Source organism: Chiloscyllium plagiosum, unplaced genomic scaffold, assembly GCF_037043375.1.
Source record: "Chiloscyllium plagiosum isolate Xiang-an unplaced genomic scaffold, Cpla_swu_hap1 HiC_scaffold_18, whole genome shotgun sequence".
Classification (NCBI taxonomy): Eukaryota; Metazoa; Chordata; class Chondrichthyes; order Orectolobiformes; family Hemiscylliidae; genus Chiloscyllium; species Chiloscyllium plagiosum.
This window is the reverse complement of record NW_028270156.1, coordinates 25,103,634-25,120,458: the sequence shown is the minus strand read 5'-3', so window position 1 is coordinate 25,120,458 and position 16,825 is coordinate 25,103,634. Positions and strand designations below refer to the sequence as shown.

Below are 16,825 nucleotides of genomic sequence, written 5' to 3'. Positions count from 1 at the left end.
CATGTACACAGATCTCTGAAAGTTGCCACCCAGGTAAATAGTGCGGTGAAGAAGGCATATGGCGTACTGGCTTTTATTGGAAGAGGAATTGAGTTCCGGAGTCCTGAGGTCATGTTGCAGTTGTATAAGACTCTGGTGCGGCTGCATCTGGAGTATTGTGTGCAGTTTTGGTCGCCATATTATAGGAAGGATGTGGAGGCACTGGAAAGGGTGCAGAGGAGGTTTACCAGGATGTTGCCTGGTATGGTAGGAAGATCGTATGAGGAAAGGCTGAGGCACTTGGGGCTGTTTTCATTGGAGAAAAGAAGGTTTAGGGGTGACTTGATAAAGGTTTACAAGATGATTAGGGGTTTAGATAGGGTTGACCATAAGAACCTTTTTCCACGTTTGGAGTCAGCTATTATGAGGGGGCATAGCTTTAAATTAAGGGGTGGTAGATATTGGATAGATGTTAGGGGTAGATTCTTTACTCAGCGAGTCGTGAGTTCATGGGAATGCCCTGCCAGTAGCAGTGATGGACTCTCCCTCTTTATGGGCATTTAAACGGGCATTGGATAGGCATATGGAGGATAGTGGGCTAGTGTAGGTTAGGTGGGCTTGGATCGGTGCAATATTGAGGGCCAAAGGGCCTGTACTGCGCTGTAATTTTCTATGTTCTATGTTACAACTGAATGGCTTGCTAGGCTATTTCTAACAGCAATGGAGAGTCATCGACATTGTTGTAGGTTTGGAGTCACATTGAGGCCAGACCAGGTGAGGATGGCAAATTTCCTTCCCTGAAGGACATTAGTAAACTAGATGGGCTTTTCCAACAATCAACAATGATTTCATGGTGATCAGTAGATTCTTTTTTTCTTCTTTTTTTTGTGGCCAGTGACAAGCAGTGCCCTTCACATCAAAGGGCAATGCTGTGTGATCAAAACAGTGAAGGGGAGGGTAAGGACTAAATCAAAATAGAGTTGGAGGGGGAAATAATGCACTCCACCCTCCCTGCGGCACCCACCTCTCCCTGAACAACTCTAGGGTGTTGTTGGACACCGCGTGCTCCTTCTCCAAGGACACCCGGGCCCTAACATAACCGCGGAAGAGGGGCAGGCAGTCGGCCCTAACGACCCCCTCCACGGCCCACTGCCTCGACCTGTTTATGGCCAGTTTGACCAGGCCCAGGAGCAGACCCACGAGGAGGTCTTCAGACCTGCCTTCCCTCCTGCGTACCGGGTGCCCGAAGATCAGGAGCGTAGGACTGAAGTGCAACCAAAAGCAGAGGAGGAGGTTTTTAAGAAAATCAAAAAGGGAGTGCAAACGCCCACACCCAATATACACGTGGTCCACAGACTCCACAGCGCCACAGAACAAGCAGTTGGGCTGGGAGTCCGTGAACCACCACAATCTGCGGTTGCAGAGGACTGCTGCGTGCAGCACCCTCCACCCCAGATCCCCGAGAGAAAGGGGGAGGACTCCCGCGTAGAGAGCCCTCCACTGGGGATCCCCAATGCCCGGTGGCAAATGGGCATGCCAAGGCGTGTCCAGACGGGGGGATGAGGGAGAAGAGGTGGACGGTGTGCAGCAGCAGTCTATTTTCCTCTGGTTATTTTTTTTTTGTTTAGCCACCTGTTTTATTGTTTTTAAATTAACCCCCACACTACCGCCTAACCGCCTAACCCCCACACTACCGCCTAACCCCAGCACCCATGGTGTGTGTGTGCAGGTGTGAGACACAGTGAAAGACACAAAGTGCACGAATCTTTATTCAATTTCCACCACCAGGAAGGTAGGAAAACATCCGAGTGGCCAGTGACAAGCACTGCCCTTCACATCAAAGGGCAGTGCTGTGTGATCAAAACAGTGAAGGGGAGGGTAAGGACTAAATCAAAATAGAGTTGGAGGGGGAAATAACGCACTCCACTCCCTGCGGCGCCCACCTCTCCCTGAACGACTCCAGGGTGTTGGTGGACACTGCGTGCTCCTTCTTCAAGGACACCCGGGCCCTAACATAACCGCGGAAGAGGGCAGGCAGTCGGCCCTAATGAGTCCCTCCACGGCCCGCTGCCTGGACCTGTTGATGGCCAGTTTGGCCAGGCCCAGGAGCAGACCCACAAGGAGGTCTTCAGACCTGCCCTCCCTCCTCCGTACCGGGTGCCCGAAGATCAGGAGCGTAGGACTGAAGTGCAACCAAAAGCAGAGGAGGAGGTTTTTAAGAAAATCAAAAAGAGAGTGCAAACGCCCACACCCAATATATACATGGTCCACGGACTCCACAGCGCCACAGACCAAGCAGTTGGGCTGGGTGTCCGTGAACCACCGCAATCTGCGGTTGCAGGGGACCGCTGCATGCAGCACCCTCCACCCCAGATCCCTGAGAGATAGTGGGAGGACTCCCGCGTAGAGAGCTCTCCACTGGGGATCCCCACCGCCCGGTGGCAAATGAGCACGCCAAGGCGTGTCCGGACGGTGGATGAGGGAGAAGAGGTGGACGGTGTGCAGCAGCAGTCTATATAGGGCCTGCCTTTTTACCCTCTGGAAGGGAACAAAATTAAAATTCCGGAGGCGGCTCAGGTTGTGGGGCACAGGCTCCCGTGGGAAGTACGGGACCTTGGGGCCAATGTGGAATTCCGTCCGGGCTGGGGTGAGCGCGGATGGGATCCCACCGCATACCTGAGTGTCCTCCAACTGGTGCACTACGTCGGGTCCGAGCACCGCCGTTTTAAGGCGTCGGATGGCGGTGGCCACGTACTGGACGTCCACCGCTGCCTTGCTCGCTATGTCCTGCAGCAGCGTCCATCCCAGGGCCCTGGCACCCAGCACGTCCTCGACCCGGGTCACCCTCGCCGCCACGGCCCTCCCCTCCGACAGCCACTCGAACCTCCGAGTAAAGAGGTGCGGAATCCTGAGCAACGGCTCCCTGACGACAGCCGCTACTCCTGCCCGAGGGTAGGCGTGGTGCGATTCGACCATGTTCCAGAGAGTGATCAGGTCCTGGTAAAAGACAGGCAGCGTCTTGAGGGTGACCTCATGGTCGATGAACTGGAGCTGCGTGTCGTAGTTGAGGTTACGCACCTGGCGGAAAAAATGTCGCCAGGGTGCACCACCTAGGAGGAGGCTCGACGTAAAGGTATCGCTGCAAGGTCTGAAGGCGGAACGTCGCGACCTGGGTGCGGACACACACCAGCGACTGACCGCCCTCCTCAATAGGGAGATTCAGAACCTGCGCAGCGACCGAGTGTATCTTTTTGTCCCAGAAGAAGTCGACCAACGTTCTCTGGATGTCAGCGACAAAGGAGGGAGCAAAGTGACCATCCGGTACCACACTGGCAGCCACCAGCTGGTTTATGACCAGCACTCGACTGCTGTAAGATAGCACTCGGAGCAGTCCTGTCCAGCGGCCTAGGCGAGCCGAGACTTTGGCCTCCAGCTCCTACCAATTGGCCGGCCAGGATTCCTCAGCCGGGCTGAGGTAGACCCCCAGATAGAGGAGATGGGTGGTACTCCAGCTGAACCCCCGTAACTCCTCCGGCAGAGAGTCCACCCGCCACGGACCGACCAGTAGTCCGGAACATTTGGCCCAGTTGATCCTGGCGGAAGACGCTGCCGAGTACACGGCCTGGCACTCGCGCATCCTCCCCAGGTCAACCTGGTCGGTGAACGTGAGGAGCACTTCGTCGGCATAGGCCGCGAGGACCATCCCCATGCCCACGCCGCGCAGAACCAGCCCCGACAACCTCCTCCGCAAGAGGCTTGGAGAGGGTGGACGCTAGGAAATTGTTTCCGTTAGGCGAGGAGATAGGACCCATGGACACAGCCTTAGAATTAGAGGGGGTAAATTCAGAACAGAAATGCGGAGACATTTCTTCAGCCAGAGAGTGGTGGGCCAGTGGAATTCATTGCCACAGAGTGCAATGGAGGCTGGGACGCTAAATGTCTTCAAGGCAGAAATTGATAAATTCTTGATGTCACAAGGAATTAAGGGCTACGGGGAGAATGTGGGTAAGTGGAGTTGAAATGCCCACCAGCCATGATTGAATGGCGGTGTGGACTCGATGGGCCGAATGGCCTTACTTCCGCTACTATGTCTTATGGTCTTATAGGCGCAGGAAAGGCTCCACGCACAGGGAATACAGCTGGCCGGACAGGGGGAAGCCTTGATGCACTCCCCTCCCGAAGCGAAGGGGCGCCGTCAGGGACCCGTTAACTTTAACCAGACACACTGCGGCGGCGTACAAAAGTTGGATCTGGGCGGCGAACTGCGTCCCGAACCCGAATGCCCCCAGAGTCCCGAGCAGGTACTCGTGATCGACCCTGTCGAACGCCTTCTCCTGGTCGAGAGACAGGAAGGCGCTCGGCAAACCAGCCCGTCGACAGAAATGAATCAGGTCCCGGACCAGGTGGACGTTGTCGTGTATCCTCCGGCCCGGGACCGTGTAGGACTGGTCTGGGTGAATCATGTGAGCCAGCACGGAAGCCAGGCAAGAAGACAACACCCTGGCCAAGATTTTGTAGTGCTGAGGAGGGAGACCGGATGCCAGTTCTTCAGAGAACGAAGGTCCCCCTTCTTTGGCAGCAGGACGATGACCGCCCTGCGCCAAGAAAGGGGCAGCTCTCCGGCATTTAGACACTTCCCCAGGACCTGTGCATAGTCGCTCCCCAGGACGTCCCAGAATGCCCTGAAGAACTCCACAGTCAGCCTGTCCAGCCCTGAGGACTTGCCCCTCGAAGAGCCGGTCGAAGGCGCCGGTCAGCTCCTCTAAAGTGATGGGAGCGTCGAGCCTTCCGGTGTCCTCCGGGCCGAGCTGCGGCAGGTCCTCCCACAGAACTCTGCGAGCATCCTCGCTGGACGGATCCGGAGAGAACAGAGCCGTGTAATAGTTTCGGACGCGGGACCTGATACCCTCCGGATCCGAGGCGAGGGACCTGTCGTCGGCCAGCAGCACAAGGAGCTGCTGACGGGTGCCACGCCTTTTTTCCAGCGAGTAGAAGAAGGGGGAGCCGCGGTCCAGGTCCTGGATCTGCGACCTCACATACGCACCCCGAGCCCCGACGAGCCGCAGGTCCCGGAGCGCGACCTTCTTCTCTTCGTATGCCCCGCGCAGGGCTGGGTCCGCGTCGGGCTGACTGAGGCGTGACTTCAGGTCGAGCATCTTCCTCTCCAAATTTCCGATCCTGGATTTCCGCCTCTTTGTCGACCCCCTCGCGTACTCCTGACAGAAGATGTGGACGTGAGCCTTGCTCACGTCCCACCATAGCCTCAGGGAGGCGAAGCTTCCCCGCTTCCTTCTCCAGCCGGCCCAGAAACGACGAAACGAGTCCCGGAACCGCTCGTCCTCCAGCAGCAGGTTGTTAAAGTGCCAGTACGCGGAGCCGAGCCTGGCGCCGAACGGAAGGAGTTCCGCCCACACCAGGTCCATGCACGACACCTGCTGCTTGGAGGCCTTCGGAAAACAGGATGTGTACGCCCGCGAAACGTACAGGCGGTCGATCTGGACGCTCTGACCCCAGGCCTCACGAAGGTGAAGGCGATGGAGTCGGGATGGAGATTCCGCCAGATGTCCACCAGGTCGAAGGACTTGAACAAGTCCCCCAACCTCCTCCCCGACGCCCAACCGGTGCGGGCACCGCCGTGGTCCCTGCCCTCGAGGACGCAGTTAAAATCTCCCCCGAGGACAACGCACTGGTTCTCGTTGATGGAGGCGAGATGAGCGGACACTTCTTCGAAGAAGCTCGCTTGCCTTGGCCTGGCCAGGGGAGCGTAGACGTTCATCAAGTGAAGCACCGCGCCCCCCTGAACCGTCAGGTGAAGCAAACAGCCTGACACGGGCTCCCTGACCCCCAAGATCTCTGGCTGAAAATGCAGGGCCAACCAGATAGCCACCCCGCCAGATCTGCGGGTGAGGTGACTCATGTAGACCCCTCCCTCGCGACTCCAGGAGCCAGGTGGCTTCGTCTCCCGGGGTAGTGTGGGTTTCTTGCAGGAAGCACACCGCATACCTCCCGTCCCGAAGGACCGAGAGGGTCTGGAATCTGCGCTGTGACTCCCTGCTGCCGTTGATGTTGAGGCTGGCTATAGTTGTCTCCATGTCGTAGATTCTTAATTCCAGATTTTTTTTATTGAATTCAATTTCCACCACCTGCCTTGGCTGGATTCAGACCCAGGTCCCCAGAACATTAGGTGAATTTCTGGATTAATAATCTAGAGATAATACCACTAGGCCAAAATGGCCTTGGGGGGGGGGGGAATTCCAGGATTTTGACCCAGCATAGTGAAGAAACTACAATATATTTCCAAGTCAGGATGATGAGTGGCTTGGAGGCATATTTACAGTACACAACCGGGCTTCTTTTTCTGAACCTACTTTAAAAATTGTACCTTGTAGTTTATATTCCCTCATCTCATTCTTCTTGCCAAAATGAATTACTTCACACTCCCGCAATAAATTTCATCTGCAAAATGTCTTACCTATTTCACCACACAATGACACCCTGAAGTCTCTAACTATCCTGTTTGCTATTATACCAATTATTATCATCCTCAAACTTCAAAGTTAGGCTTACAACACAAATTCCAAGTCATTGATATAGATTTACAATAGCAGTGGTCCTTCTATTAACCCCATGGAGTGTTGCTTTTCAAACTGGAGGCCTGTGACCAGCGGTGTGCCACAAGGATCGGTGCTTGGTCTACTGTTTTTTGTCATTTATATAAGTGATTTGGATGTGAACATAGGAAGTATGGAGTCATAGAGATGTACAGCATGGAAACAGACCCTTCAGTCCTGGTTAGTAAGTTTGCAGATGACACCAAAATTGGAGCTGTAGCAGACAACGAAAGTTATCTTCGAATACAACAGGATCTTGATCAGATGGGCAATGAGCAGCGGAGTGGCAGATAGAGTTTAATTTAGATAAATGTGAGGTGCTGCATTTTGGAAAGGTAAATCATGGCAGAACTTATGCACTTAATGGTAAGGTCCTGAACAAACAGACCTTGGAGTGCAGGTTCATTATTCCTTGAAAGTGGAGTTACAGGTGGACAGGATAGTGAAGGTGGCTTTTGGAGTTGAGGGGTCATGTTGTGGCTGTACTGGACATTGGTTAGGCACTTTTTCAACATTGCATTCAGTTCTGGTCTCCCTGCTATAGGAAGGATGTTTTGAAACTTGAAAAGATTTACAAAGATGCCACCAGGGTTGGAGGGTTTGGGCTATAGGGAGAGGCTGGGTCAATTTTCCCTGTAGTGTCCGAGACTGTGGGGTGACCTTATAAAGATTTATAAAACCATAAGGGGCATGGATAAGGTATTTTCCCCAGGGTGAGGAGAACAAAAACTAGAGTTCATAGGTTGAAGGTTAGAGGGGAAAATTTAAAAGTGACCTAAGGGGCAACTTTTTCATGCAGAGGGTGGTGCATGTATGGAATAAGCTGCCAGAGAAAGTGGAGGTAGCCAGTACAATTACAACACTTAAAAGACAGGATTCGTTGGTTGTCTGGATTGGTATTTGGATAGGAAGGGTTGAGGGGGATATGGGCCAAATGTTGGCAAATGGGACTAGATTTATTTGGGATATGTGGTCAGCGTGGACCAGTTGGACCTATTACCATGCTGTACAACTGTATAACTACGAGAATCACTGTACACTTAAATAAAATAAAGAATGTCAATGCTGGCGATCTGAAACTGAAACAGGAGTGTTGGGGAAACTCAAAGTCTGGTAGAATCTGTGAGGAGAAAACTGAGTTAGGGTTTCGAGTCTAGTGACCCTTCATCAGAACAGAAAGCAGCTGGGAAATTTATGCTGATGACAGATGGTGAGGGAAAGGAGTGAATAGATGGAGATCTTACCCAGAGAAAGATAATAAAAAGGAGAAGGGATTGCTGATGATAGGCTGGGAGAAAGATAAATGTTCAACGGATGTTAATGGGAAGTGTGACAGTTGAAAACATGTTGGCTGTGCTGGGAGAATATAACTTTCAGATATTGGGGTGGGTAACAAACACGGATGAAGATGTTCACACTCAATTGTTAAATTCAATGTTGAATTCTGAGGACTATTTGGAAGATAAGGTGGAATTCCTTTAGCTTGCATTGAGCTTTACTGCAGCAGATGAGAGACAGAAATATTGGCATGGGAACATAGTGGTGTGTTGAAGTGGCAGGCAGTTGGAAGCTTGGGGTCATTTTTACAGATAAAGTGGAGGTGTTTGGCAAAGTGGTCACACATTTTGTGTTTTGTCTCCCCACTGCAGAGGAAACCACATTGTGCACAGAGAATACAGCAGTCCAAATTGGGTGAAGTGCAGGTAAATCACTGTTGAAGGCCACTGTACTCTTCTCTATGCTTAAAATCAGCAATTCACCAATACAGTGTGTTCTGTAGCCAATCCTGCATCTGCACTTCCATTGCCCCTATAATCCAATTAACTTTTATTTGGTGAAGAAGTTTATGATTTATTATAAACTTGTGCTTCATTAAATGACTTCTAAAAGTCTATATACAAATCAACTACATGATGCTCAATAACCCTCTGCATTACTTCCTTAAAGTACTCACTCAAGCTAATCAAACTTGAAACCAGAAGAATTGCAGATGCTGGAAATCTGAAACAAAAACAGAAATTTCTGTAAAATCTCACAGGTTTGGCATCATCTATGCTGAATCGAAGTTCTGAAGCAAAGTCACTAGACCCAAAATGGTAAATCTATTTTCTCTCCACAGATGCTGCCAGACCTGCTGAGCTTTTTCAGCAATTTGTGTTTTTGTTTAATCAAACCTGATTTGCCTTTTAACAAAGTCATGCTGGCTTTAATTTATTAACCATTTGTTTCACAAAACTATCTCAAATTGTCTCTGAAAGTTTCTCCAGGTACACTGGGCAAACTGATTAATAATAGTATTTTAAAGGAAATAACATTTGCAATCCTCCACAAACAATACATACACAAGATTTGAAGGTGCTGGTGTTGGACTGGGGTGTACAAAGTTAAAAATCACAACACCAGGTTATAGTCCAACAGGTTTATGTGAAAGCACTAGCTTTCGGAGCAATTCTCCTTCATCAGGTGGTTATCATACACTACTATTAGCAAGTTTCAGCATTTTTTGACTTTTTTCACTTTGAATATTGCCAACTATTAAATACTTTCTCTTTATGTTTTTATCGTATTTAATTTCTCTACTGCCTCATTTACTGCAGCAGATTGGCCATGTCCAATCTTGGGTGAATACTGATACAAATGACTAATCCAGTACTCAGCATACAGAAAGTATTCGTTTTCCCCGTCCTTCAACATCATTTTTATCATTTGTTCTGTTTTTTTGTAAACATAGAGGTAACTAGTTCCCATTTTGAAAGCAGACAGACTTGAATTTATATACCAATTTTCATGTCCAAAGTTCATCGCAATGTGTTTTTAAAGCTGAAAATGTAGAGTCATGGTAATGTATAGCACGGTAACAGACCCTTCGATCCAACTCGTCCATGCTGACCAGGTTTCCCAAACTAAACTAGTCCCATTTGCCTGCGTTTGACCCATGTCCCTCTAAACTTTTCGTATTCATGTACTTATCGAAATGTCTTTTAAATGTTCTAACTTTAGAAATTTACTCACTAACCTAACCAGTCTGCACCCCCAGCAAGTCCCACAAACAGCAATGTGCTACTAACTAAATACGCAATTAATTATGTTAATTTTGAGGTTATAAATAAGAAAATAAGTTGTACAGGCCAATATACATAACTCCCTGGCATTTAGAAATCGTGTCTTTTTAAGTCCATTTGACAAAGCAAACTCAGTTTAAGGTCACGTCGAAAACACGCACCTTCCGACAGTACGGCACTCACTACTGCACTGGGAGTTGGGAGTGTTAACTGTCCGATAATAGTTTTCGTTTTGTACAATCAAGCATTAGAAAACCTGTGCGAAGGAATTAGGAATTCAAACATTAACAACCCCAACTAAAATCTGGTATTAGGCGGTCAAACCGTAGAAATCACTACCATTATGTTTTTGAGCTATCCGGCATTAGTAAAACAACTCTGGTACAATGGGCCTGGACATTCCAACAATAGCCAGCCATTAGTCTTGTCCCCTCCCCGATTCCTTACGTTTTAGCGGTTTCCTTTCCGCCAGCTCTGGAGCAGAAGGTGGTGCATCCTGGGAGAAAACGAAACGTTCTGGAGAAGGGAGCGAGAGAGAGAGAAAAAAAAATCAGAAAGTCAGGTTGACTGGATATCCAGACATCCGCCACTTCTCACTGTCCGGATTTTTTAGTACATCCGTCGGCCTGCCGCTCGCTTTCACACAGCAAAGCACTGTAACGAGAGGCCCACAACTCTCAACAACCGCCCCGCTAGCGCGAGCACCTCAACTCCCAACGGCCGCCCCGCTGGCGCGAGGCATGTGACGGCCAGCCCGGCCCCCCACGAGCGCAGCGCACTCGGGGTGAAAAAAAAACCATGGAGAGGAATTACCCGGCCCCCAACTTCAGCGATCCGCTGGCGCCCGGCGGACAAACGTGGCCGTACGAGCGGGCGGGCAGTGGCGTCAAGTCCAGGTAAGAAGGCGCCAGGAGACTAGGGCTGAACGTGCGCCCCCCTGTGTGTGTGTGTGAGAGAGAAGAAAAAAAATCGGGGGCTTCGAGGCCTGGTGTTGTTAGCCTGGGGGGCGCGGGTGTGCTGATAAAGCATGCAACCTGTCGGTGTCCAACGGAGAGACCGCCGAGTTCCACAAGGAAAGTCCGAGGCTATCGGCCGCTGTATTAGGCTGTGCTTCGCCCTGCTTTAATCACTTCTGGGGAAAAAAAATTGTGATGTTTCAACTTCCCGTTCTCCATCGACCAGATTTTTTTTTCCCTTTGCAGTTTACTAAATGCTGTAACATATTGGGGGGGGGGGGGGGGAGAGGTGGTGGAGAGTTGAAAAACTGGCCTCAGATCCTGGAATCCCTGTCGACCGAACCTTCTATAAAAATAGTTCTTTTCTTGTATTTAAAAAAAACACAATCGAAGTTGAAAAGGAATGAGTTGTTTATAAAAATGAGTATCTAATTTAGTTTGGATTCAGTGTTCAGTATGTAAGTTCTTTTTTTGTTGATAAAACTGTTTGCAAAGGTAGGCGTGGTCTGGAAGAACTTAATGAGCTGTTCTGCCGGGACGTAAGTTCCCATCAAGTGCTTCAAACCATTAAACGGCAAAAAAAAATAAAAACTGCGAGAGCACCATTCGAATATAATGTGCTTTGCACGTTTAACTTTGCTGTTGAGGCAAACTGTATGTAAGTAAACAGATTACCTCGTAAGATATATGTAGGATTTCCACATTCTTAATTAATTACTTCCTAAGGTGTGCGGTTTTAATTAATTACCTCTGCTACCTCTTTTAAGGTAGAAGCTTAAAAGCTGCTTCAACATTTTGATATTTTTTATGAATAAAATGTTGAATTGCTATGTTTGGAGTAAAATAAATGGGTTCCAAGCTTTCAATATAAACATAGATTTAATAGTAAAGAAGGAACTTGCATTTGTTTTGCATCTTTCACAACTTAAGCCCAAAAGCACCAAACAGCCAGTGAAATCATTTGACGTGTAGTCATTTATTGTAGTTAGGGAAGCATAATAAGGTGCCACAAACAGCAATGTGGCAGATTGACCATCTGTTTGATGTTTGTTGAAGGCTAAATATTGGTTGTTACAATGGGGAAAACTCCTCTTCCTCAGTGTTCTTTTATCTACCCAATTCAGACGTTACGACAGCTCTATGGCAGATGGGACTTGAACCAATATGTTCTGATCCAGAGGTAGGGCACTGCCATTGTGTCACAGGAGTCCTATAGCAATTTTTAAATTATATATCCACTGAGTAGGCAGACAGTCTTGGTATAATGACTCATCCAAAATCGAGCACAATGGGCAATGATTATAATATTTTGTGCTGCAGGTTCTGAACCCAAAACATTATGACTTGGGTGATATTGCAGATGTAAAAGTAGTATCTTTATTTAAATGTCTGAAGTTTTTATTAAATTATTTAAGTTTAAATATTTGAAATTGTAAAAAAAAAAGCATTTTTCCTGTAAGTTTCAATTTCAGTTAACCAATTTAGCTGCTTTTTGACAAAACAGGAGAGACAAACACTTTATAATCATCAGTACTTTGTCCCATGGAGGAAAAACTCTGAGATCTGCCATGCTTTTTTGATGCACACTTAGCAAGAGACGTGTTGATAGCAGTTCTAAAGTCTGTTCATCATCTGCAAGGCTCAAGTCAAGAATGTGATGGAATACTTTCCACTTGGCTGTATGACTGTGGTTCAATCACCGAGGACAATGTAACCTCCTTGATTGGCATCTATTCACCACCTTGAATCAGCACAATGGCAGTAGTGTGTAGAATAATCAAGATGCACTACAGCAACGTGCCAAACTTCCTCTCACAGCACCTTCTAAACTTTTGACCTTTTTCATGAGAGAGGAAAGGGCAGTGGAGGCATGGGAACGCTACCACATGCAAGTATCCCTCCATGACCTACATAATTTTGACTTGGAGTTACGTTACTGTTCCTTCAATATTGCTGGGACAAAATCCTGGAACTCCCTTTTTAAAAGCAATGTAGATATATTAGATGGACTGCAGTCTTTCAAGAAGGTACCACCATCTTGAGAGAAATTAGGGATAAGTATGACTATGCTGTCACTTTAAAAAGGTTATTTTGTCCTCGATTTTTTGAAGCGAGGTTGTAAAGGCAGAGGTGCCGAATGGTCTAGGTCAACAATGGAAGGGGACTGCCAGTTCTCCCAGTTCAGACTTTTTCTTGTTTGTTTTTAGCTGTAATGGTCACAATATGAGAGTCCAAGTTACAAGCTTCTGTAAAGAACTCCCCTGACATTCTCCTGAAATCTTTATGGATGTTGTTCGTTCCTGTCTGTAAGAATCTGTTTGAATTTACCTTTTTTGCTGAGTGGTGTGTTTAAGGGATGTTACTGTATTGGAGCAGTTAAATCATAGTAGTTACTGTATCGAATCAGTTAAGTTTTCCAAGAGGTAAAAACAGGGACTGCAGATGCTGGAAACCAGAGTCTAGATTAGAGTGGTGCTGGAAAAGCATAGCACATCAGGCAGCATCCGAGGAGCAAGAAAATTGACGTTTCGGACAAAAGCCCTTCATCAGAAATAGTTTCCAATAGTTAAGTTCTTCTAAATTCTGTTTCTTTTGTTCATGTTTCAACTGTACTGTTGAAGTAATTCTGTTTTGCTTGAAGTGGAGTGGTTTGACCAGCTGTATCACATCTGGAATATCCACTTCACAAATGCCTTCAAAATAAGAAAACCTTAGGCTGGAGGCTGCTGTCGTAAAATATTTTGAGGAGGTTTGGCCTAGTCCATAACATAAGCAAAAAACCTGGCCTTGCTAGGGACGCATCCAATGAAAGAGTGAAAATAAACTTGAAGTATTCTGCCACCTCTGGAAACATGCTCCTAAAAGCTTTTTGCATTCCTGCACAAGTTGATTGAAAGATAATTCCCCCTTCATCCCGAATGCCTCTCTCTATGTTGCAAACTTTTGTGTTTTAGAAATACTGTGATCAGTAATTTTCTTAGTTTTCTCTAATTCTTTCTGTGTTCCATGGTGGTCTAGTTACTCTTTTTGCTCTTCCTACATTATTAATATTGAAATGTAAGACAGCCACTTATTCTTAACTTGTTCTTTCCAAGAAGTTGAAGTTGTGCAGATGTCAACTTTGGTATGTCACTTAGCTCTTGTTGCACCTGAGTCTTTGAATTCTGCACTGTGAGCCTTAGTTGTACAACATAGTTTCTCAGTTTTGGAAAAGCTAGGTGTCTCAAGTTGTTGAAGTTCTGTTTGCCGAGCTGGGAATTTGAGTTGCAGACGTTTCGTCCCCTGCCTAGGTGACATCCTCAGTGCTTGGGAGCCTCCTGTGAAGTGCTCCTGTGATGTTTCCTCTGGCATTTACAGTGATTTGTATCTGCCACATCCGGTTGTCAGTTCCAGCTGTCCGCTGCAGTGGCCGGTATATTGGGTCCAGGTCGATGTACTTATTGATTGAATCTGTGGATGAGTGCCATGCCTCTAGGAATTCCCTGGCTGTTCTCTGTTTGGCTTGTCCTATGATAATAGTGTTGTCCCAGTCGAACTCATGTTGCTTGTCATCTGAGTGTGTGGCTACTAAGGATAGCTGGTCGTGTTGTTTCGTGGCTAGTTGGTGTTCATGGATGCGGATGGTTAGCTGTCTTCCTGTTTGTCCTATGTAGTGTTTTGTGCAGTCCGTGCATGGGATTTTGTACACTACATTAGTTTTGTTCATGCTGGGTATCGGGTCCTTCGTTCTGGTGAGTTGTCTGAGAGTGGCTGTTGGTTTGTGTGCTGTTATAAGTCCTAGTGGTCGCAGTAGTCTGGCTGTCAGTTCAGAAATGTCTTTGATGTATGGTAGTGTGGCTAGTCCTTTGGGTTGTGGCATGTCCTCATTCCGTTGCCTTTCCCTTAGGCATCTGTTGATGAAATTGCCGGGGTATCTGTTTTTGGCGAATACATTGTAGAGGTGTTCTTCCTCTTTTTGCAGTTCTGGTGTACTGCAGTGTGTTGTGGCCTTTTGAACAGTCTTGATGCAACTTCTTTTGTGTGTGTTGGGGTGGTTGCTTTCGTAGTTTAAGACTTGGTCTGTGTGTGTGGCTTTCCTGTATACCTTTGTGGTGAATTCTCCATTCAGTGTTCTCTGTACCATCACGTCTAGGATTGGGAGTTGGTTGTCCTTTTTCTTCCTCTCTAGTGAATTGGATTCCTGTGAGTGAGGCGTTGATGATCCGGTGTGTGTTCTCTGTAATCATTAAAAACACAGAAATAAAGGTATCACCTACATATCTGACCCAGAGTTTGGATTGAATTTGCGGTAAGACTGTTTGTTCTAACCTTTGCATTATTGCTTCTGCTATGAGTCCAGAGATGGATGAGCCCATGGATGTGCTGTTGATTTGTTCATATATTTGGTTGTTGAATGTGAAGTGTGTTGTGAGGCACAGGTCCAGTAGTTTGAGTATGCAGTCTTTGTTGATAGGTTCCCCGTCTTGTTGTCTGTTCTGTATGTCCAGCAGGTTGGCTATTGTTTCTCTGGCTAGGGTTTTGTTGATAGAGGTGAACAGTGCCGTTACATCGAATGAGACCATAGTTTCTTCCTTGTTTATGTGTATATTTCTGATGATGTCCAAGAATTCCTGTGTTGACTGTGTAGAGTGTCTGGATCCGCTGATCAGGTGTTTCAGTTTCTGCTGTAGTTCTTTAGCCAGTTTGTGTGATGGTGTCCCTGGTAGTGATACTATGGGTCTGAGTGGGTTGTCTGGTTTGTGCACTTTAGGTAGTCCATAGAATCTGGGGGTGTTGTTGCTTTCAGGCTTCATTCTCTGTAGGTCAAACCTGATTACCTGTCCATTTTTTTTTGTAGGTTCCTCAGTGTTTTGTTTATCCTATTGGTGAGCTGTGAGGTGGGGTCAAACTCCCTCTTTTGGTAGGTGTTGGTATCTGCAAGTAGTTGTTGCGCTTTTTGGATGTACTCTGCTTTGTCCAGGATGACCGTCATTCTGCCTTTGTCTGCTGGTAATATGATTATATTCTCATCGTTTCTTAGTGCTTTTAGTGTCTCAAGTTTGTGAAGACAGTATCTTTAATCTGCACTATTGGGTATTTTGGACAATTTAAAAATTTCATGTGTTCACGTCTATTTTTCAGAAATTCTGGTTGCAGTGTGTTATGGCTGGATTAAACTGGGTTTTGACACAGCTCTGTTTGTGGACGTTGGGGTGGTTACTGTTGTAACTAAGGATCTGGTCTGCATGTGTAGCCTTTCTGTACACTGATAAGGATTCACTGTTGTTTGTTCAACCAGTACATCCAAGAATGGGAGGTTATTGTTGTTCTCTTCTTCCTGGGTGAACTTGGTCCTGGTGAATATGCTATTGATAAGATGGAGTGTGCTGATGGAATGATGGTCTCATTTGATGTTACAGCGCTGTTCACTTTGTCAATATAACAGTAGCAAAGGAAACACTGGCAGCACTTCTAAACAAACTGACAACAGAGCTGTCAGCAAATATAATATTCTGAAACTACTGGACCTGTGCCCGACAACGCACCTTGTCTTTAATGACCACGCATACAAACAAATCAATAGGACACCCATGGATTCACCCATCTCTGGACTCATTACTGAAACAGTAATGTAAAGACTAGAAAGCCTTCCCCGATCCAGCCCAAGCTATGAATCAGATATATGGGTGATACCTTTGTTATCATTAAGTTGGAGAGTACACACCAACTCCTGTTCTTAGATGTACTGGTTGAATGAACGAACAAAGGTAAATTCCTTACCAGAGTGTACAGAAAGACCACACACACAGACCAGATCCTCAGTTATAGCAGCAACCTGCCCAGCATCCACAAACAGAGCTGTGTCAAAACCTTGTCTAAGATTAACTTAGATTATGTACAGTGTGAAAACAGGCTCTTCGGCCCAACAAGTCCACACCGACCCTTCGATGAGAAACCCACCCCTCTATATTTACCCCTGACTAATCCTCCTAACACTACAGGCAATTTAGCATGGCCAATTCACCTAACCTGCACATCTTTGAACTGTGGAAGGAAACCGGAGCACCCGGAGGAAACCCACACAGTCACGGGGAGAATGTGCAAACTCCACACAGACAGTTGCCCGAGGCTGGAATCGAACCTGGGACCCTGGTGCTGTGAGGCAGCAGTGCTAGCCACTGAGCCACCATGCTGCCTCTTTTAAACAAGCCTTAATACACTGCAACGCCCCAGAACT

At 47.3% G+C, this 16,825-nt stretch overlaps 2 protein-coding genes across 6 annotated transcripts in view; one reads left to right on the top strand and one right to left on the bottom strand.

Annotated features, from left to right (window-relative positions):
• Window positions 1-10,812, bottom strand: part of LOC148146864 (uncharacterized) — a 67,886-nt gene extending 57,074 nt beyond the window's left edge. For 3 of the 5 annotated variants that reach the window (XM_087996346.1, XM_087996348.1, XM_087996349.1), the window contains exons 1-2: window positions 10,466-10,677; window positions 10,100-10,168 (exon numbers count right to left, since the gene is read on the bottom strand). The gene's annotated coding sequence lies outside the window, so the exon portion shown is untranslated. The other 2 variants (XM_087996345.1, XM_087996344.1) reach the window with 2 other exon arrangements.
• Window positions 10,156-16,825, top strand: part of qser1 (glutamine and serine rich 1) — a 162,232-nt gene continuing 155,562 nt past the window's right edge. Inside the window, exon 1 of the mRNA XM_043705539.2 lies at window positions 10,156-10,548. Within this exon, the coding sequence (XP_043561474.2) occupies window positions 10,451-10,548 (98 nt within the window). The 5' untranslated portion in view covers window positions 10,156-10,450. The remainder of the gene's footprint in view (window positions 10,549-16,825) is intronic.